Source organism: Microtus oregoni, unplaced genomic scaffold (assembly GCF_018167655.1).
Source record: "Microtus oregoni isolate MIOR12 unplaced genomic scaffold, Mior012 000005F_ref0000423, whole genome shotgun sequence".
NCBI classification, from domain to species: domain Eukaryota; kingdom Metazoa; phylum Chordata; class Mammalia; order Rodentia; family Cricetidae; genus Microtus; species Microtus oregoni.
In genome coordinates this window covers 65,830,902-65,852,847 of record NW_024543064.1, presented here as the reverse complement: position 1 = coordinate 65,852,847, position 21,946 = coordinate 65,830,902, and the positions used below count along the sequence as shown (strand labels likewise).

The window sequence follows — 21,946 nt, the reverse complement described above, 5'->3', positions numbered from 1 at the left end:
AGAGAAGAGACAGCAGATGAAAACTATTATTGGTCCAGTTTGCATTGTTCTTGGATTCTTTTTCCTTTTCTTTCTATTTCCAATCCTGTCCCCAAATGATTCTATCATATATTTATAATCTTTAATTCACATTTCTTGTTCAGCAAGTATTTATAAAGTTAGCAATTGTATCTAAGATTTTATAAGTTCTGCCTTCCATCCAAAATGATAATTAGACAATGGGCTCACCCACTGACTGCAGAAGACTTTCATCGCCTGGGACAGAAATCCCACAGGAGTTTGAACCAGATGCTCTTGCCTTCCTCCAAACTCCCTTCCTCTGTCCCCTTTCCATTCCTCACCTCCTGCCACTAGTTCCACTTCTGAGTAAAACTCTGGCATTAATATTGTTTCTAACATAGTAAACTGAGTTCATGATATAGATTAAAACAGTAAAGCCGGTTATAAAGCACCCATATCTATAATAGAGGATTCTTTTATTTTTTTGTGGTCTTTGCCCCCACTGGAGGCCATTTTTATTTATTTATTTATTTATTTATTTATTTACTTATTTAAGATTTATGTCTCTTCCCCGCCACCGCCTCCCATATCCCTCCCCCTCCCCCAATCAACTGACCAGGTTCCCTGCCCTGTGGTGAATCCAAGGACCTCCCACCTCCTTCCAGGTCTAGTAAGGTGAACATCCAAACAGCCTAGGCTCCCACAAAGCCAGTACGTGCAGTAGGATCAAAACCCAGTGCCATTGTTCTTGAGTTCTCAGCAGTCCTCATTGTCCGCTATGTTCAGCGAGTCCGGTTTTATCCCATGCTTTTCCAGACCCAGCCCAGCAGGCCTTGGTGAGTTCCCGAAAGAACATCCCCATTGTCTCAGTGTGACATATAGTCATCCTCCTGGATATTAACCTTCATCAGGCAATGAAAGGAGACAGAGACAGAGACCCACATTGGAGCACCGGACCGAAATCCCAAGGTCCAAATCAGGAGCAGAAGGAGAGAGAGCACGAGCAAGAAACTCAGGACGGCGAGGGGTGCACCCACACAGAGGATTCTTAAAGATGATGGACAGACCATGCTACAAGAAGATGAGGGCTTTTTCTTTAACTGATCAACTGCGACTTTTTAAAATTATATACTCTGATGAAATATTTTGTGATACTAAATATAATCCTAAAGGTCAGACAATGGCAAAAGGGAATGAGAGATGACATAATTCGGTCAGCTAAAGCCTACCGGTGTATGTATCAGGCATGAGACAATAAAATTCTTAGATGTAGGTTGAAACTTCAACACAGACTCCAGATAGGAGACCAGCAGGCCTTGAGCCCCATCACCCTGCATAATCAACTCTCTAGGCTCTTATCATCTCAATGAATCTGGAAGCAACCAGGACCTTTCCTTATGGACTATTCTTTTACCCCTAAACATTTTTTGATTTACTGATCTCACCTCCCTGATCTATAGGCATTTATAGATTCAATGCAAAGAATGTTTATCTTCCATAAATTTTGGTACAAATATATGCTTATCTCTCATGCTGGTCATATGTGTTACCAATATGTAGATCTTTTGCTGGCAGCTGCAGAACGAATTCTGCATCTGTTCCTTTCCTGGATGAACCCTGGCAAGGGCTCAACAAGTCCATTCACATCAAAGAACCTTGATCTCCGGAGTTCTGGCTTAACTACTATAAAAACTATAGTCCATTTCATAGTTCTACAAAATTACGTTATTCTTTAATTATTGTACCAGTAGCAAGATTTTATTTCTAGAGTATATCTCAGGGAAATGACAGATGTTATATGCAGAGAGTGCCTTGTCAATGTACTAACTTTTAATCAAACTGCTAAAAACACATGGAGGAAATACTACATATGTATGAACAATGACCAGTACTTACCCACATTGATTTAATGAACCACAGAAACGATCCCAATGATACAGTTTTAGATTGATTTTCAAAGCTCACCTTCGTTGGGGGCTAGAGAACTGGCTCCATGGTTCTCCATTTGCTGCTCTTCCAGAGGGTGAGTTCACTCCCCAGCACCCAGGTCAGGCTGTACCTACAGTTCTCCGGACTCCCACCCCTGGCCTCCTTAGGCTCCTGTACTGATGCAGACATGCTCACCTCCACAAAATTAAAATAAATCTTTTTAAAACTGTATTTGTTACATAGTTAGAGATATAAAATCTCAGGGGGCTATATTATTCCACAAAGAAATCTATTTAGAGAAGGAAAACATGACTTGTGACACTAATCTCTTTTTCACCCATTAATGTTTAGAACATGTTGATATTCTAAAATCTCATCAAATTCTTTAGAAACTGAAAATTTTCAAGTTGATTCAGAACCCTTATGTTGAATTTTGTAGAACATCTAGTCACCTTTTACCTTGAATGTTGGAAATAAGTTTCCTAGGTTGTTGTAGGAGGCTGTTTATTTGTTCCTAGCTGCTCAGTCCCAAAATAATCACACATAAACCATATTATTTGCAATATTGTTTGGCTAATAGCTTAAGCATATTTCTGGCTATCTTGTATATCTTAAAGTAGCCCATCTCCATTAATCTCTGTATCACCACGTGGCTATGGCTTACCAGATAAATTCCAGCTCATCTCTTCCCTGTGGCAGCAACATGGTATCTCACTGACTCTGCCTTCTTTCTCCCAGCATTCAGTATAGTTTTTCCCACCTTGCTCTGTTTTGCCCTGCTTTGCTCCAGGCTCAAAGCAGTTTCTTTATTAACCAGTGGTATTCACAGTGTACAGAGGGGACTCCCTCATAACCAAGTAGTAGCAAAATCATGGTAAGTATATCATACCTCCCCAAAATATGGTCAGAAAGGGCAACATTCCAGAGAATTTCACACTTCAGAAATTTGTTACAATCCTGATATGTAAGGACACAGATCCACACAGGGACACACCAGTCTGCAGGCAACTGCTCCACATGTGTGGCCACGTGCACATTTTTAGGACTGCAAATCTTTAATGTTTCAATGCCATTCCTTGTCTTTCACTGCCTTCCAGTATTTGAAATGCATGGTTTCCTTTACAAATATTCAGAAAACACCCAACCACCAAGTGAGGGCCAAGGCTGCCTTGCAAATCTACCCCATCTGATACCAGAGTGAGAAAGGTAGTTTGTGCATGGTTTGTCTGCTTTCTAGCTGGAAGGCAGAGGATGTGCCTCTTGCTTACCTGCCCGGCATGTCAAGGCTCTAGTCATTAGAAGTAGATAGGTAAATTCCACTTTACCTTTCTCTCCTTTATTATAAATCTGCAGCATAAACCACCCACCCCAAATAACAGCAACAATAACAACAAAAACAACCAAAAGGTTACCAGGTAGTGGTGGCTCACCCCTTTAATCTCAGCACACAGTAGGCAGAGGCAGGCGTGTCTCTGAGTTTGAGGTCAGTCTTGTTTATGTAGAGGGAGGGAGGGAGTGAGGGAGGGAGGGGAAGGAAGAGAGGAAGATGGGGAGAGCTAGAGAGGGAATGAGGTAAGGAGGGAGGGAGAGGAAGAGGGAGAGAGCGAGGGGGAGGGGGAGGGAGGGGGGAAGGAGAGAGGGAGAAGAGGGGAAGGGAGAGAGTGAGTGAATTTGGGGACATCCAGTGCTACACACACACACACACACACACACACACACACACACACAAAGGCCTCAGTGCCATTTGAAAAGGTACCTAACACATAAGAAAGTAAACATCTGGCAGATAGTTGGATCTCACACAATATCTTCTAGAAGGTTATCGAGTTCAGCAATCTGATTTTCCGTTTCCCTGCTTTTTCAATGACTGTATCTTTAAAAAGCATGGCAATGGATCTATTTCTTCTAATTAATCTGACATAGAAGAATAGGGAAATATAATAAATGACAGAAATCACACAATTTCCTGGTTGGTTTGAACGCTAAGTATCTGGCCTATTATGTAAGTACTGACACTTCAATTATGGGTAAAAACTCTTGCTGGGTTTAAGAAACTCCCATCGAAAGCCAGTCTTTCTTGTAATACTAAGGCACATTCATGCAACCAAGGGAGGAGGCTGCACTTTCCAGCCTGGGATTCTTTGTATTCAGCTTCCCCTTCTAAGCAGTAATTATGAAGAGATGAAATGGAAATGAGGCAGGCGCTTTGTAAGTTTATTGTGAAGTCTGGACTATAATGAATAACAGTGGTAGCCCACTGCCTCTGATGTCTCCTGCAGCCCCACTCTGCATCCTATAGCTCTCATGCACATGGATGCTTTAATAGTAACATGTGCAGACATTTATCCTCATTTGATAAAACACACAGTGTGAGGATGCGGCCCATAGTCTCGTTTCACAGACAGGCACAAGGCTCAGAGAGACAAAGCCCTGACTCTTCATTCTTCACTTCTGATTAATCTCCAGTTCCTTTAGCATAAGACCTTTAGCAGTTTTCTGAAGCATAAGGCACTATGCTCCACAATAAACCCAAACCCAAGAAGGCAAGAGGTGCGGGAGGGCACGGATGACACCATCACAGAAAATGCTATAACAAACAGACAGGAAAACTTTAGAAAAAAACCCTACTGACCAGAAAGCACCAAGTGCCTGCAAACCTGCAAGCGTGTGGGTGATGTGGTGGCTGTTATCCAAATGACAGTAGTTTGTTTTTCTAAGTGTGTAATTTAGTAAAATTAAGACTAAGTCCCTTGAGTCTCTAAAGAAATGACTTGTTTTTAAAAACAAAACAAACAATAACAACTAAAACCCCCAATCCTTTCCTATCAACACCAGACACAGCCTTCCTTATATTTGTGGAAATCGCATAGGAGCATCGCTTACTGATGAGTTAGCTGTTGCTGTGACAAAAGCACTTGACTCACAAAAAAGGAAGCTCTGTTTAGGCTCCGGGTCTCCAGGTCTTAGCCTGTGACTACATTGACCATTGTTTCTGGGACTGTACTAAGGCAGAATAACATGGTGGGAGCCCCCTAGAGAGAAAGGGAACAGGTCTCAGCACATGTTTCAAGGACATCCCTCAAATGCTTTAGTGTCCTTCTGTTGGGCAAGCCTTACCTCCTATAAGTGCTATCACCCACAATGCCACACAATGGCAATCCACAGCTGTTGAAAGACATCAAAGGCTAAACCACAATGCTTGCTTTTTAGTGTCTTTAGTATATGTACATGTTTGTGGTTTGTGTTGATGTGCGCAAGCATGTGTGCAAGTGTCCCTGTGTGGAGGTGTGGAGATCAGAGAGCACGGCTGAAGGCCTATCCTCTTTTCACTCCACATTATTTTAAAATAGGGCTGGATACTAAACCCAGAGTTGAAAAAGTGGGCAGGACAGCTGGCCACTGATCCTGATTGAAGAATGCACCTGTTTCTGCCCCCTCCCCAGGTCTGGGGTTACATATGTGTACTTGGCATCTACATAGGTGCTGGGAAGCTAAGCTCAGGTCCACTTGCTTTTGCTGAAGGATTCTGGGGGTGGAGTCATCTCCCCAGCTTCTTGGCCTTTACTCAGAAGATATAAGTAAACTGATGGGGAAAGTCTTGTTAACCAATAATCTTTAAGAAGTGGAACCCAGTTTAGGTGTGGCTTTCTGGGACTGGGAGATAAAAACCTGTGCACCACTCAGGTGCGGTCTCTGTGCAGTAACCAATGTAGATCTAATTATAAGAAAAAGAAATATTCAATATATATCTAATTATAAGAAAAGTAAATATGCAAACCAAATATTTTTATAAAAATTATTTAAACCATCATTCTGAAATTAAAGTAAGTAGTTGGCGGTGTGTGTGTGGCAAGTGAGTATGTGGACTCGGTGCTCAGGGTTTTTACAAATTCTGTAGCAGATCATTGCCTTTGTACTTTCTCTAATTATTGTGATGTATTTTCTATAGAAGCTACTTTCTAAAGAATTAGGTTTATAACCAGCAATAACTAAACAGTTTGATTTATACCTAAAAAGTTATTTTGGACTCTATTAGCAAATTATTTCTTTTAATAAGAACATGATGGCATCTAAGTACCTCTTTACTGGCTTGAGGAAAATCGTTTCCAGACACAACATTCACAGAAAAGATAAAGACAATGATTGTAATGATTTGTTTTAAAATCACATAAATATCTCACTTAATGCTTTTTCATAACCGTAAGATTTGTATACTGGTTGCCTCCCTCAACTTCTCCCAGAGGTAGCAAGTGCCTATTTTATCCTCAGCTGAGAGATTTTCTATCAGGACACTTAAAAGCAGCAGGGTGCATAATTAGAAGAGCCTGCCATCTGCAGAGCCCTCCAGGTGCAAGAGACATTTGCTTTATTTAATATTACCTCAGCATTAATTTTGCTTCATTAATTTATATCATTCATCCTTTATTTCAAATTAGCATTGCCAAAACTAAGTCAATAGATATCATGTCTTGATTCATTCTAGTGAACCCCTTATAGTGTGAACAGTATTAAGCAGCTTTGGTGGCTAGGAAATGACTAGCTAGCTTTCACAACTGAAGAAAAAACTATCAACAAAGTTCTCGTTGCACTGGAATAAGTTTCCAAGGGGGAAACACACCACTTTAGGTGGCCCAGGTGATGGAGGTGGGTTATCTATCTATCTGTTGCTTTCATTGGTTAATTAATAAAGAAACTGCTTGGCCTTTGATAGGACAGCAGCTTAGATAGGCAGAGTAAACAGAACTGAATTCTGAGAGGAAGAAGGCAGTGAGCCAGACGCCATCCCTCTCCTCTCCAGGCAGACACTATAGCTCTCCTCTCCAAGATGGATGCAGATTAAGGTCCTTTCCAGTAAGCCTCCACCTCGTGGTGCTACACAGATTATTAGAAATGGGTTAATCAAGATGTGAGAATTAGCCAGTAAGAGGCTAGATCTAATGGGCCAAGCAGTGTTTAAAAGAGTACAGTTTCCATGTAATTATTTTGGACATAAGCTAGCCAGGCGGCTGAGCGGCGGGAAGTGGCCTGCTGCTCCACACTACTCCCAGGCACTAGCAAAATACAGCATCACAGAAAGACTAAAGTACTTTCAGTTTTTAAATCCAGAAAAGTCTCCATTGAGTTGATGACAATAGCAATTCTCCCTTACTAACAAAGAGCAGGCCTCACCTTAAGACAAGAGAACCTAGATAGAACTATAGAACTTTTGCTTGTATTATTTTGTAGTTATGGTAAGTTATACTGACTTCTCAGACAAGTAGTGAGATAAGCTTTCTCTCAAGACAATTCAAGTTGAATGTCTTAGTCAGGGTTACCATTGCTGTGATGAAACACCAAGATCAAAGCAACACGTGGGAGACAGGGTTTATTTGGATGACACTTTCACATCAATGTTCATCACAAGGACAGGACAGGAACTCACATAGGGCAGCAACCTGGAGGCAGGAGCTAATACAGAAGCCATCGAGGGGTGCACTCAACCTGTTTTGCAATAGAACATAGGATGGACAGTCCAGATACAGCTTCACCGATCACTAAGGAAATGCCCCACAGCTAGATCTTATGGAGGCATTTTCTCAAGTGAGATTCCCTCCTTTCAGATGACTCTAGCCTGTGTCAAGCTGACATAAAACTAACCGAGACAATAACTAATCTTTATAAAAGGAAAACAAACAAATATGAAGGCATGAGAAGTACTATAAAGATTGTAAAAACACTGGAATTTTGAAGATTTTCTGTAAGTTGATTTGTAGCCAACTATGGTATCCATTTGTATATAGGAGAAAAGACAACACTGAATAAAAAATGAAAGTTAAAGACTGAAGAAAATATTAAATGCTTTTGTTCTGTATCTTTTAAGAAAGCACTAACTACTCTAATTGTTGATTGTTTATTCTTAGCATGATGGAAATATTTTATATTCTGATATCTCATTCGATCTTCCAAATTAAAGTGAACCTGTAGTCAAAGGTGAGTTTCTGTCCTGCCCCATTCTGCAGTTGCTTCCCAAATTACTGCACTGGAGGCTTATATTATTTATAAATGTTTTGCTGGTAGCTTCGGCTTATTACTAACTAGCTCTTATACTTAAATTAACTCATAATTCTTATTTATGTTTAGCCACGTGGCTTGGTACCTTTTCTCAGTGCAGCATTGTCACCTTGCTTCCTCTGTAGCTGGTTGGCAACTTCTGACTCTGCCCTTCTTCCCAGAATTCTCCTAGTCTGCTCATCCTGCCCATACTTCTTGCCTGGCTATTGGCCAGTCAGTGTTTTATTAAACCAGTTCAAGTGACAATTCTTGACAGTGGACAAAAGCATTATCCCACAGCATAAACTTGTACATTTTATCTAATAGAATAAAGAACTTCTAAGTTAAGGACATTTAGGGGAATGGAAGTGTTAATGTGTAATACTGTCAGATAGACTCAGGCAAGAATTGCAATTTCTAGAAAGAAGAAAATGCATATTTCCCAATTGTAAGTGTATTTCTGAACACACATGGGAAGAAGAGAGAAAGGATCACAGAATATTCAATGACACAACAAACAGCTGAACGAACTTAATGAAGGTAGGAATAAACACTTGAGTGATGTCCCAGGATACGCAAACACACAGCTGAATGAAATGAGGAAGACAATTCAGGATTCAAAAACTGAATTTAGCAAAAGAGAGAAATGTTAAAGAGAACTCAAACTGAAATGATGATGGAATTGAAAAACTCAATAGCTTGGAAAACTCAGGGGAAAGCCTTACAAATAGAATGTGTCGAGTAGAGAGAGAGAGTATTGGAAGGTACTCGAAGATAACGTAGAGGAAATGGGCCACACAAGAAAGGAATACAAGGAATTCACACACACATGTTTGCACATGTGCCCACACACGCATGCATATGGAACATGAATGAACTTTGGGGCACCATGAAAAGACAAAATTATAGGTGTGAATGGAGAAGAATGCCAGGGCACCAGCATGGATTAGCTTTCCCACAGGATTGCAGACACCATCTAAGAAATAACACTCAGCACTAAAACAAAAGGAAACCTCCACACAGGCGCCTAAGGCAGTCTTCTGAGCACCGTACTTTCAAATACAAATATTTTCAGTGGGACAATTCTGAGATTATTATCACCCATTTACCTCTCTGACAGAATTTCATTTAGGGCCTTCCGTTAGAGGTTCAGCACTTGGCTTACAGTCAAATGCCTGCACAAATATTTTGCCTTCAGTTTACAATGAAATGGACAATTTGGAATACTTGTATCTTGAGGCAAGAGAAGCTGAAATGTAAAGAACACAGAAATCACTTTAAGAATACTTATTTTCTCTGGGTTTCGTACTCTTTTATATAGACATTTTCTTGGCACCAACAGCTTTATTTTTTATCTCTTGAAGTAATGGAGGCCAATCTAGACTTACAAACAGCTCCCTTTGAAAGGGCAAAGTTTAACATTAATTCCTAGAAGACAAAGTCCAGGGACATCTTTGCACAAATCAAATGCATTCCAGATCTGTCATGAACTGGAAACAACACAGCAGGGCTGCGGGAAGCGAGTGCTGAGAGTTCTGACATTCCCACACTGAAAGCACAAAGCCCAGTCCTCCCATCTCTCTGCAGGCAACCTTTCAACTCCCAGCTTCACTCAGAGATCTGAAGAGGGGTGCTGGCATTCAGACAACAAACTACCTGAGCAAATCTAAATGGGCTTACTCAGACAAGGAAAGAGCTCCCTTCCTTTCCTCATGTCTGTCAACATCTGCTTTCTCAGGATTAAGGTGAAAAAAGAAAAAAAAAGAAAAGAAAAAGACCTCCTTTTTTGTCTTCTCCTTCATGATTCAGTCTTCTGGTACAGGAATTCCATGGACTTATTATGCTCCTTACTACTCCCGATGCTACAAATGGGTCAGTGTGAAGTTAACACATCATTACTGCTCTAATTATCCCTTGGTATTAATGAGGAACAGCACCAGACATCTGTGGTTGTCTCCGAGTTTAACTGAACAATAACACTGAATTTATAGGCTATCCATTGTCTTGTATCGTATACAACACTAATACTATAAAATTAATTTTAAACTGTTTGCCTAAGGATGTCCTTCTTACATCACAAAAAACCCATACATTTATAGAAAAGAATAATGTAGGAAGTACGTGTCTTTGTTCTTTTAGACTTGGTAGAATCTATGTATTTTTCCTTTCCAATTTCATCTCCTATCCCTCCTCCTCATGTTTGTTAATAGCAGCTCAGAATTTCTTCTTAGACAAATACAGTCATAGCAGCTCAAGATATAAAAATACATTATTAATTATCTAGGGATTCCTTTATAAAGTACTGCCAACTGGTGGCTTAAAACAATGTTAAGTTTATTTTCCCATAATTCAGGAGGTCAGGAACTTGAAATCAAGATGTCCCCTTAAAGGGCTTCCTAGGAAAGGATCCTTGGTTCCAGGTATGCCTAGGCTGATATCCTTGGTTCCTTCTTCACAAGGCCCTCTTCTCCCACAAGGCTGAGTTGTCACAATCACAGGAAAGGACCCATCCTAATGCAGTCTGGCTTTAACCGCATTGGCAAAAAGATTGCATTCGGAGACTCAGGTGGGTATAGACTATTAGGACAGCATTACGACACGCACCTGGCTGTTTGTTTTCTGGGGGCAGGGGTTGGGAGGGTAGTACTTCACCACATTATCTCAAGCATCAATTTGATTGCTTGACTTTTTCCAAGGGCTGATAATAGTGTCCCCTACTAAAATCTGTTTGACTTCAAACCTCCACAAGTTCAGCATCCATAGTATACCAGGCGAGGATTCAGTCATACCTTCGCAACAGAGAGTCATTAAAAGATGGCCAAAAGCCTATAGCTTATCAGAAGAAAAAGATGGATTTAGCTAGGCAACCACCTCAGCTGATAAGGACTGCCTGAAGATTTATTGCAGTCTGCACTGATTTTGAATTTTGAATGGATTACTCATAGGAAGGTTATATAAAAATATTTTCTTATATTTGAGAAATTAACTCATAGCTTTTCAATGGAATGAGCTATCATTTTACAGAGACCCAGTGAGAAAAAATGCACTCTCACTAGCTAATTTGAGACAGAACCCAGAGACAGCTTTCTTGCGCTGTTCTCCATCCAGTCTTGCCTTGTTCAGGAAGATAAATTCCATCTGAAGCATTTTAGTGGTTTATAAACTATATAATAGTACAATATTACAGCATTTGTAGCATCCTTGAAAAACGAGAGCAGAACACTTCTCTCCCTATGTCATCCTCCTTTGCTCCATGAGCAGCCTTCAACTCTCTGGTGTTAGAAAACGCTGCGGAGGTAAAAACATTAATGTTTGCACAAGGAAGGTGTCTAGAGTTCTTTATATTGCATGTATGGTGAGACTCAACAATTTAAAAGGGTAAATCCAGAATAATAAAACTTCCCCCCAATATGAAGAAGAGAAAAAGCATCGACGGTTTTGTTGTGCGCCACAGAAACTTATTTATTCACTTCACATTTACACAAGGATGCTTATAATAAAATATCTGTACACGACTCCTGCTACAAATATAGATAATATTCAAAGTGACTTTATAGATTCTAATGTAGGAGTTTCACGCTCTAAAATGGGACTGAACACATAATTCTTCACCAGTTGTCTCAGTAAACAGCTCCATCTGCTTTCTTAAACTATTGTATTATAAGATGTTAATACACGGCAATGAAATGAACTTACGTTAACCCCCTTAATCTTTCTGTCAATTTATTAATGGCATAAGCCAAAATAATTACTAACACACTGCCTTTTTCTCTGTCATTAAGATCATTACTAATGGAAAACAATAGCACAGTACACTAATATATTTTCAATGTGGTATCAGTCTGTTAGGTCAGCACTAGGTTTTGGGCTCTTTTCTGTCTTCCACGACTAGATGGTTGTTTCTTCCAGAAGAACCACAACCAACACAGGGGAGCATCATTATTTTACTTATAACAACATGAAAATACAGCAGGTCAAAATGTGAAAATGAACACCAAGATGTGTATTAAACACAGTTTTGTTTTAAAGCTTAGTAAGACTGCTAAACGCTAGCAGAAAAATATTTATTAGAGGAAGAAGATCTACTATGTCACAAAGTTCACAATTTTAAAAGAGCAGATTATCAAGATGATTGTGAACCTTTTTTGGGGGGAATGGACAGCCAGATTGGGGCACTTTTCTAAAACTCCAGATTGTCTCTTTTTTTTTTTAAATTTTTACTTTTTTATCCTAATTTTCTGAAGCCATTTCTCTTGTCCAGCTTTGGGTTATTTTGTTTTCATAGTACCAAGATGAGTATATAATAATTTTGTCCACATGATTAAAAATTGCTTGATATCTTCAAAACAAAAATTTGGTTCACCTATGCAAATATCCCTTTCTTTGAGTTTAGGACCATGAAAAGGGAGGAGAAAGGAAAAACAATGCTCAGTTGTCAGGAACAAAGCCCTAAATGTTTCTCTCCCTCCTTGTATTTTTCCCCCAGTGAACACAGGATGTCCACATGAACAGTTCCACTCTGTTACAGTAGGAGCTGAGTCAGTTCAGGAAAGAACCATGAGGGTGACAGTGCCTTTGGTCCGTTTAAGGATGGCAACTGCTTCTTCATGGGTCACTCCTTTTAGACTCTGCCCATTGACGGCAATGATCTGATCGCCCCTTTTTAGACGCCCGTCTTCCGCGGCTGCTCCCTGAAATTATAAAGTAGACTTGTTTACTTGCGAAAGAATTCAGCCCACACAAAGAAAAAGAGCTGAACAAGAATGCAAATTGCTCTGCATGTACACACACATTGCTCCCGGCGCCCTATACCATTAGGCGTGATGAACACACACAAAAGAGGCCTTTCTCCAAAATGGTTTGAACGCTGAGATTCCAATCTGGGAGTGAATTTAGCAGTCAACAGAGTAGCTGGATGTTTTTTTGGCTGTTTAGCACAGCAGTTGGTAGCAACTAAAATTAATAAAGAATATTTGGGCAATTGCCTAGTAGGAGCAATTTCATAGAAACAAGGTCTTTCTATCCATAAAGAAGACCCACAGTGGGACAAAAGATCAGTGAGGAACAAAAGCAACTTCATCAAACAAAGCTATAGACTCCAGAATCCAAGATTTCCAGATACAGAAAGCTCACAATGGAGGCTGACCAGAGCAGGGTAAAAGTGATGATTTCAAAGCCATTCCAGGACTGGGGAAGATGTTGCTTGTGCAGTACTTGTCCAAGATGGATGAGGTCCTAAATTCCATCCTCAGCACATACCCCAAACATGAGGCCCCAAACCACTTCTATTTGTAATTTTTACTAAGCATTGGAAAGCAAGACTGCTCAAGCTATCTTGATTCTTACTGTAAGGGTGGAGAGATTCTTCCTATTTCTATAGGACCTAAATAATTATGATTAAACACAGACATCCGATTTAAAAAAAAAAACTCCATCTTAAGGCATGCATATAGAAGATAATTATGCAATTAAATATAAGATTAAAAATATGGAAAAGTTAATGAGGAGTGTATAATGATGAAATTCTTAAAATATGTTCTAACTAGCATGCCTTAAATAAATCATTCCTAGGCCGAGGAAAAGGACTGCATCGTTCTTCTATTCATTGGCAAATGTTGCCTGTATTTTTGGATATACCAATAACTTTAAAAGAAATCTCACAAATTAAGCCTACAGCTAGCTTGTCACATGAGCAGCACTTTAAACTGGTTGAAAACAGTAGTATTTTTCTAAAATAATAGAACGAAAATTCCATAAAATAAGGGACCCTAGCACTTAAAGATCCAGATGGAATCTTTGCAGGTTGACATTCATTTGTTCTTTTACGCTGTTAATGTGAGACTCTTAGTTCTCTTCGGCAGGAAGCAGTGTTCAATTTGTAGTCTTTGAAAGTGGGTCTTAACATAATATCAACCATCGTATGTGTCTCCATTATTTTAAAAACTTCATCAAAATAGTCTCTTTATTCTAAACATTCTTAAGATAGTTTAGTAGATGACTACAACTATATGCAAAGTTTTCTTTTCAAAAGTAACTGAATCCCTTGACTGTGTGAATCATGCTTTATCGCAGATGACATGTCTGCTTAGCACTCCATGAATTTAAAACACGTTTTTCTTTTCATTTAAACTTATAAAAGCTCTAGCTAAAATTTGATATGCATCTTGTGTGTTTTTCTGTACATACTTTATATTTCATATCTACAAAAGAACATAGAGGAAAACATGTCAGTCTTTGACAGTAAGTATATTATGAAAGTCCGTTTTCAAAAGATCACCACATACAACTTCCTTCCAAATGAAAAGGATAGACTTAATTATTTTATATATATAATGCTGAGTTTCCATGGAGTTTCAGTTTGAGCTTGTTTTCCTTTAAACATAACTAAACCTCAGATTGGACAAAAATATTATAATGACCTGTTGTTCCTGCAGGGAATTTAGAAAGAAAATATCAATGTTAACCATTTGGCATCACCTCACATCATAAACTAATAAGCCAGCTGCTGACCAGTGTTAATTAATGTCTAGCAGGGAACAGAATGGTTAAAACTTGAAAGCTTACCTTTGCAAACACTGTTTTAACATAAATTGGTAAGTCTCCATGAGGGCTGCCATATCCTCCCACAATGCTGAAGCCTAAGCCATCTGGTCCTCGGTCGAGTGTTATAGTCTTACACTGTGGAGGTCTATAGAAAAGGAAGGAAAAAAGAGGTCTGCAGCTAAACACACACACTCGTGCACACACACACACTGACACACACACACAGACACACACACACCATTACTCTCTGTGCCTTCTGTATTACCTGACTCAAACTACAGAACAGAAATTCTCATTCTTTCATCAGTTTTCTCGGAGAGGAGAGGGTGAAAGCTTAGAGGACCATAATGGAGAGTCATAAATGATGGTCTCCACTTCAGAAAGGAAAATTAACTATGAACAATGTAGGGGCAGCAGCAAATAATTTGAAAATTCAAATAGGCTTCTCTTTATTCTTCCTCTTTTCTAGTGCTTTTACATTTAGGGTTGTTTCTCAATATATTCAATGTTTTCAGTCAAAAGTTCAATCAATAAGAGTAATATGTCCTCTCAAAACAAAACAAAAAAAATAACAAATCAAAACTGAGAACTTGGTAAGTATAGTAGGGTGAACAGTTGTCTGTAATCTACCCATCTCTGACTAGGTAACAGTAGTCTTTAATCTATCTATTTCTGACTGGGTAACGGTCTGTCTTCTAGCCATCTCTGACTGGGTAACTGTAGTCTTTAATCTATCTCTGACTGGGTAACAGTCTGTCTTCTACCCATCTCTGACTGGGTAACTGCCTGTAATCTATCTGTCTCTGACTGTAATCTACCCATCTCTGAACAAGTAACTGTCTTTAACCTATCTATCTTTGACTGAGTTGGTGTCTATAACCTACCCAACTTTGACTAGGTAACTGTTCCTGATCTACCCGTCTCGGACTAGGTAACTGTAATCTACCCACCTCTGATTAGATGACTGTCTGTAATTTCCCCACCTCAGACCAGGCAGCTCTACCCACCCCTGACTTGCTGACAAAGCGTTGGCACGTTCTACTCATATTTCTCCCCTTATTTTACCTCTGTATGAGTGTCAGATCATGTATTGGAGACTGCATTTGTCCGGAGCATTTAATTTGAAAGTAAAAAGTGCTAAACCACCGATAGAGTATGTGCTCATGTGCTCACCCTAAATCATCCGGAAATATACTGCTTGATGTTAGCCCAGTGAAAGCAAGACATGGATTGGCAAGCTCCTGCTGGTGACCCGTGACCACACTCACATCTCCTCCAGCAACCACCTGTGTGTGGGCAAAGTGAAAAGACAAGAACATATGTTCATGCGGCTTAAGAGAACCCAAAAGACTTTTTCTCCAAAGAACAAACTTGGCATAAAATGAGTATTTTACTGCCTACTGAATCAAAGAAATGATTAATATATTATTAAAAAGAAAGGAATTTCACAATGCCCAGACACCTCTTAACTGTCCAGAGAGTAAAAATACCCTAAATCAAATTCTTCAATTTTCTTTGATGTATATAAATCATGACCTCATGTGCAATTATTTTTCAAAGATCTTTAGAAGCCATGCCACTCACCAAGCACACAAAATTCTAACAATTAATCAGTGGTTGCTAAGGCCCTGCATTTTTCCCTTTAGATATAAAATGAGAAATAATGAAGGCATCAGGATGAAATGTTACCAAACATGTTTCATAATGCTTCCTTGGAGCTCTCATTTTCAACACTGATGTTCAAGGGATATATTAACTAAAATAGTGGCAGGAGACTCACTCAGTTTTATTTAGCACCAGAGCTCCTGTGTCCTCAGGCTGAGCAGTGCCGGGGATAAAAGCCTTACCTGCATTTCAATGGAGCCAGAGGCATTTTTCATTAAGTTAACTGCTTGTGTATGAGTCATCCCTTCAGTGGATGTGCCACAGATGGTTACAATCCTATCCCCAACCTGCAAGACAAAGAGCCACCATGCAGAGCAGGGCTGACACGCTAGCAGTCTTCTCTACCACTCACAGCACACCCGAGGTGCCCCCACTTCTGAAATATAACCCAGGAGACCACTAACTCAATTCCAAGAAGGATGCGCTACAGATAAGTTGATGGTTCTAGGGGAGAGAGAGTGAGGAGAAGAAAGTCAGGTCCCTGGTCCTTCTTTCTCCCGAGTAAGCCATTACTTCTTATTAAAATCATAAAGTATCAGTGTTGTTGGAAGCCAGATTTTCTCTGGACATCGTCACTGTGTTAGATGAGACTGTAAGTCAGAGGTTGGCAAACAAAGGGCAGCAGAGCTAACCTGGCACACTGCCCACTGCAGTTAATACAATCTGCTTGGAAGACAGCATGCTTACTTGGCTATTTCACAGGGCAGAGCTGAGCAGTTGCAAGAGAGTCCTCTGCCCCAGTTTAAAGTGTTCCTGACTCTACAGCACCATGGTGAAATCAGTTTCTCAGCTTCCATCATAAATTTAGAAGTGCTAAACTACTCACTCCCAAACTTGAGGTTATTTAACTAAGATACGATTCTCCTGGAGACCTGGTTTACAGCTCAGGCATTAAAGATTTTCCTCCAGAGTCCAAGCTGCCAAAGTAGGGCCTGCTAGCTCAGCAGGGCTTCCAGCACTGCCTCACACTAGGGCCATCTCACAACCTTGAAGCAAATTCGCGTGTTCTATAGTATTTAAAATCATATTTGCATTAAACTTCAGTAAAATGTTTAATAAAATGAAATAAACAACATCTTTCAACAATGGTCAAGTCAGCACTTGAACCAGTAAGACACATACAGGAAGCGTCCCTCTGTCCTTGGCTCTGAACACAGGCTTTTCTTTTGAATGTGCTCCACGGTTGTCACTGCCTTACCATCCTGCACCTGATCACATCGTGTTCCTTTCTGTTCTTCTTTATCTTTCACTCACAGGAAACTCAGCCAAAGCTTCACTATTTACAAGCAGATTTAAACCCCAGCCATAGGAGGTTGGATGGAGAAGGTGGGAACACTGGCTAGATTTGCAAGGGCCGTTATGTTTAGCAGAGAAACTTACTCGGAGTTTCTGGGTTTGAGCCGCAACACCATTTGGATGCATCATGGCAATAAATATAGGAACATCGCCAAGTGGGCTGCCCACTCCTCCGGCAATGCTGATCCCCAGGGAGTCAGCAGACCCCTGCCATGGAACAGACAGATTATGGTCAATGGCATATTTTAAACTGACCTTTTGCTTGTTCTCTGACACACAATATTCTGTTGTCAGACAGGATCTGCTAGGTATGAGGGTGGAAAATACTTCACCTGACACAAGAGGTTTACAAAAGCAAGCATCTCTTTGGGAAGTAAAGCAATCAACACATGCTAAATTATGTTGAGACTGATAACAGGCAGGAAAACTCAGCAAGTGAGAAGACAACAATGTGAGAACCAGACTTAACCCCGACTTAGAATGTGGGCCTAACACTTTCTAGAGCAAGGACTGGAACACATTCATTGTCCTTGACAAAGCTCTGGGTCTCACAGGGGCATTCAATGAGTATGAAGCATCCAATGTTTAGGATACTGCACAAAAAGGCTCAGCAAATCACGCTCTTATGTTCTCTCTTGCATGTGGCCATTAGGCCATATATTCTAAAGAAAGGCAAAAGAAATGAGAGGTAAGGAATTATTTTTTAAAGGGGCAGAATGGTACCCACTTTTGACAGTATAGAAAATATAAATAAGGACTTTTCATTGTATCTAAGAAATTTGGCAATGATTGAATTGTATTATTTCCACTACTTACAATATACATATGTTTATTTCAGATGGGCACTGTAAAAATGTTCAGTAAGAAAATACAAAGAAAAATGCCTTGAAAGACAGCACATTACCTTCTTTATTTCGACTGTTCTTAATCCCTGAATTTCAGATGCTACTGTAAAAGCAAAAGCAGATAAAACATAGTTGTTAAAATATTTTTAGGCTTATTGCCATTTTCGCCAAAGCATGGAGCTGGATGCACTCCATGGGCTATTTTTTCTCCAGAGGGGCACACTGGTTATCAGCAGCGCACAGGGTTACATCCAGTTCACACAGAACTGTGTCCCCAAGTGAAAACTGTGCATGCCATCCCATTTCCCCTCTCGCTTCAGCTTGGATTATGTAATTGTACAATCTACTCTGGATGAAATGAGAACAGACTATTCTTTGGAGAGAAAATCGCTCACACAGCTGAGAGGAATAGTTATGGATGAGTTAAAAAAATCTATGCTCTAAGTGTCTAAATTTCTAGAATATTAGTCACACTGCAAATACAGACTGCCATATGGTGAGTTCCTTCAATTTAAAAAATTCCCAACCAATGCATCAAGCCAAAACTCCTCTGCGCCATGATTTTATGTAATTAAAACACAGGAGGATTGTGTTATCTTTTTCCAAAATTTTTGTAATCTTAATGAAAAAATAAGGCCTTGCTTAGTGGTATTTTCTGATTTACTGGAATTACATTCAACACAAAAAAGGAACAAAATCAAATATACTACTCTGCTTGGTAAGGAAAAAATTACAGAACCTTGATAATAATGCAACTATAACTTGTAAAGCAAATGTAAGCAAGAGAACTGCCACAGGGCATGCCTGCATTTGCTCGGGATTTTGGCCAGTGCACGTTTATATCTCCATCAGGACATGAGATGGTTTGGGGAGGAAATGGGCTCAGTGGTAAACAATAAAAAAAAAAAATCAGTGTCAACAGCCAAATTTCAGAGCAGTATACTTCATGCATAAAATGTTAACCAGTCTTACGTGCGTTCTTCTTTGCGTTACTCTCCAGTGATTCAGATGCATTTACTCCAGGTAGGGGAAGAGTGAAGGATGACAGGCTACTGTCACTCACCTAAAATACAGAGCCATTATTACAGACAGCTCTGTGAAATTGTAATTCCCCTAAGTCCAAAATGTTTCACTATTCTCTGTGTTTCTCTCATCTAATAAGAAACACTGGTAAACAACAGCGATGATTGGGAATTTTAAGGGCAACGTAAGGTAGTTATTATTTTTTTTTTCTGCTTAAGGAATAATGATACAAATAACTGAAGATGAAAAGATAGTTGAAGTCGATTTCAACCTATGTAAAATTTTCAGTTTCACATAATCTCAAGGCTCTCCTCGAATTTAAACAACTACACATCAGCTAGGGCCGAAAACTTTAACAAGGGCCAGTGGGCTGCTATCTAATGCAGACATTAGGGAAGATAGTAAATGTTCTTTATGAACAGACTCATGAAAATAAAATTCTGTCATCAGAAGATAATACTGTAGAAAAAAACTTGGCAAGAATCAAATCATTCATTTATTATATTTGTGTGTGTGTGTGTGTGTGTGCATGTTCATCTATGTGTGTTGGGGGGCGTACATGAACACGTAAGCATTTGTGAGTGGAGGCCACAGGTTTACCTTTGCCATTCCTCAGGAGGCATTTGCCTTGCTTTCTGAGCCAGGGATTCTAACTGGGACCTGGAGCTGGCCAATGTGGTTAAGCTGGCAGGTCAGTAAACACCGGCTGCCTTTATCAACCCAGAACTGGGATTGAAAGCACCACAAAAACTGGTTCTTTCACTTGTTTCTGGGACTTTCACTTAAGTCCTCACGTTAACTCAGCATACACTATCTCTCTAGCTCACAAATCAAGCTATTTTATTTTTTTTTTATTTTTTAAATTTATTTATTTATTAAGGATTTCTGCCTCGTCCCCACAACCGCTTCCCATTTCCCTCCCCCTCCCCCGATCAAGTCCCCCTCCCTCATCTGCTCGAAGAGCAATCAGGGTTCCCTGACCTGTGGGAAGCCCAAGGACTGCCCACCTCTATCCAGGTCTCGTAAGGTGAGCATCCAAACTGCCTAGGCTCCCACAAAGCCAGTACGTGCAGTGGGATCAAAAACCCACTGCAATTGTTCTTGAATTCTCAGTATTCCTCATTGTCCGCTATGTTCAGCTAGTCCGGATTTATCCCATGCTTTTTCAGACCTAGGCCAGCTGGCCTTGGTGAGATCCCAATAGAACATCCCCATTGTCTTAGTGTGTGGGTGCACCCCTCGTGGTCCTGAGTTCCTTGCTCGTGCTCCGTCTCCTTCTGCTCCTGATTTGGACCTTGAGATTTCTGTCCGGTGCTCCCATGTGGGTCTCTGTCTCTGTCTCCTTTCATCGCCTGATGAAGGTTAATATTCATGGGGATGCCTATGTGTTTGTCTTTGGATTCACCTTCTTATTTAGCTTCTCTAGGAACATGAATTATCATACAAATGGATGGAAATAGAAAACACTATCCTGAGTGAGGTAAGCCAGACCCAAAAAGAGGAACATGGGATGTACTCACTCATATTTGGTTTCTAGCCATAAATAAAGGACATTGAGCTTATAATTCATGTTCCTAGAGAAGCTAAATAAGAAGGTGAATCCAAATCAAGCTATTTTAATATCTTAGTTCTATAAAGAAGATGGTTTACAATCATCCACCTATGATATTAAATAGCTGATTGATGTTCAGTTGACAGTATCTTAAAAGTGTGTCACCTTGACTGGATCTGCCTACACTGATTAGGTAGCTAACTTTGAGACTGTGGAAGAAGAAAGCTGGAAACAAAGTCCCTCCGAATCACCAAGAGCCCTCAAGGCCCAGTGGCTGGCCAGCCATGTTTCCCTTGTTCTTCACTGTCAAACTCTACACTCAGCTTCGCATTGCTGGAGGGCTGGACCTGTGTGTGAGAGCCTGGGAAGACTCTCGGGGGCATCTCTGAGTTCCTCTTTCCCCTGGAGTGGTTTTGTTCATAACCCACATCTACTCACCTGGCTGCTCTGAGAAGGCCTCCTCTCTGAGTGGAATGGACCCGCTTTGACTCTTCCAACTTCCAGGGTTACTGTGCCTAGGGAACACTAAGGGAAACAGTTTATGAAAATGTTAAAATTCTATAATCATCTTTAGAAAAACACGGTCTAAAACTAAAGGCATCTTCCTTTTGTGATTTCCATAGAAATCCTTTGCAAAAAAAATGTTTTTTAAACATTTAAACTCATGAGAATAATAACAACACAGTAGCCATAAGTGTCCATCTCAGTGTTCCACTATTTACACAGAGATCCTTCTTACCAAGACAAACAGGACTTGAGAATTACGTAATTTCTTAGGAAACACCAAAACCATAAGGGCAAATGAACCAAGGAAACTCAAGAGTTTAAAATACAAACCAAAACTCCCAAACCACTACCCACACAACTTACTTTTCCCTTAATAGAAAAGGTACTCAAATAATCCAGTCAAATTTCCTTGATGCATGGTAGTTAAGCGGACAGACTCTACAATAGTTAGATAAATACGTTATGAGCTGACGCTCAGCAAGAAATGCAGTGGAGTCAATAATAATGAAAGTGACACAAGGCAGTGTCTGAGATCCAGGCCTTTTACAGTAAATTT

At 40.0% G+C, this 21,946-nt stretch overlaps 1 protein-coding gene across 12 annotated transcripts in view; it reads right to left on the bottom strand.

The window, feature by feature from the left end:
• Positions 1-11,400: 11,400 nt before the first annotated feature.
• Mpdz (multiple PDZ domain crumbs cell polarity complex component) overlaps positions 11,401-21,946 on the bottom strand; it is a 155,553-nt gene continuing 145,007 nt past the window's right edge. For all 12 annotated transcript variants that reach the window (XM_041651581.1, XM_041651580.1, XM_041651586.1 and 9 more), the window contains 8 exons: positions 21,322-21,408; positions 19,281-19,371; positions 18,368-18,411; positions 17,548-17,670; positions 16,350-16,454; positions 15,676-15,788; positions 14,524-14,647; positions 11,401-12,650 (listed from right to left, as the gene is read on the bottom strand). In XM_041651581.1, coding sequence (XP_041507515.1) covers positions 12,504-12,650; positions 14,524-14,647; positions 15,676-15,788; positions 16,350-16,454; positions 17,548-17,670; positions 18,368-18,411; positions 19,281-19,371; positions 21,322-21,408 — 834 coding nt within the window. In that variant the 3' untranslated portion in view covers positions 11,401-12,503. The remainder of the gene's footprint in view (positions 12,651-14,523; positions 14,648-15,675; positions 15,789-16,349; positions 16,455-17,547; positions 17,671-18,367; positions 18,412-19,280; positions 19,372-21,321; positions 21,409-21,946) is intronic.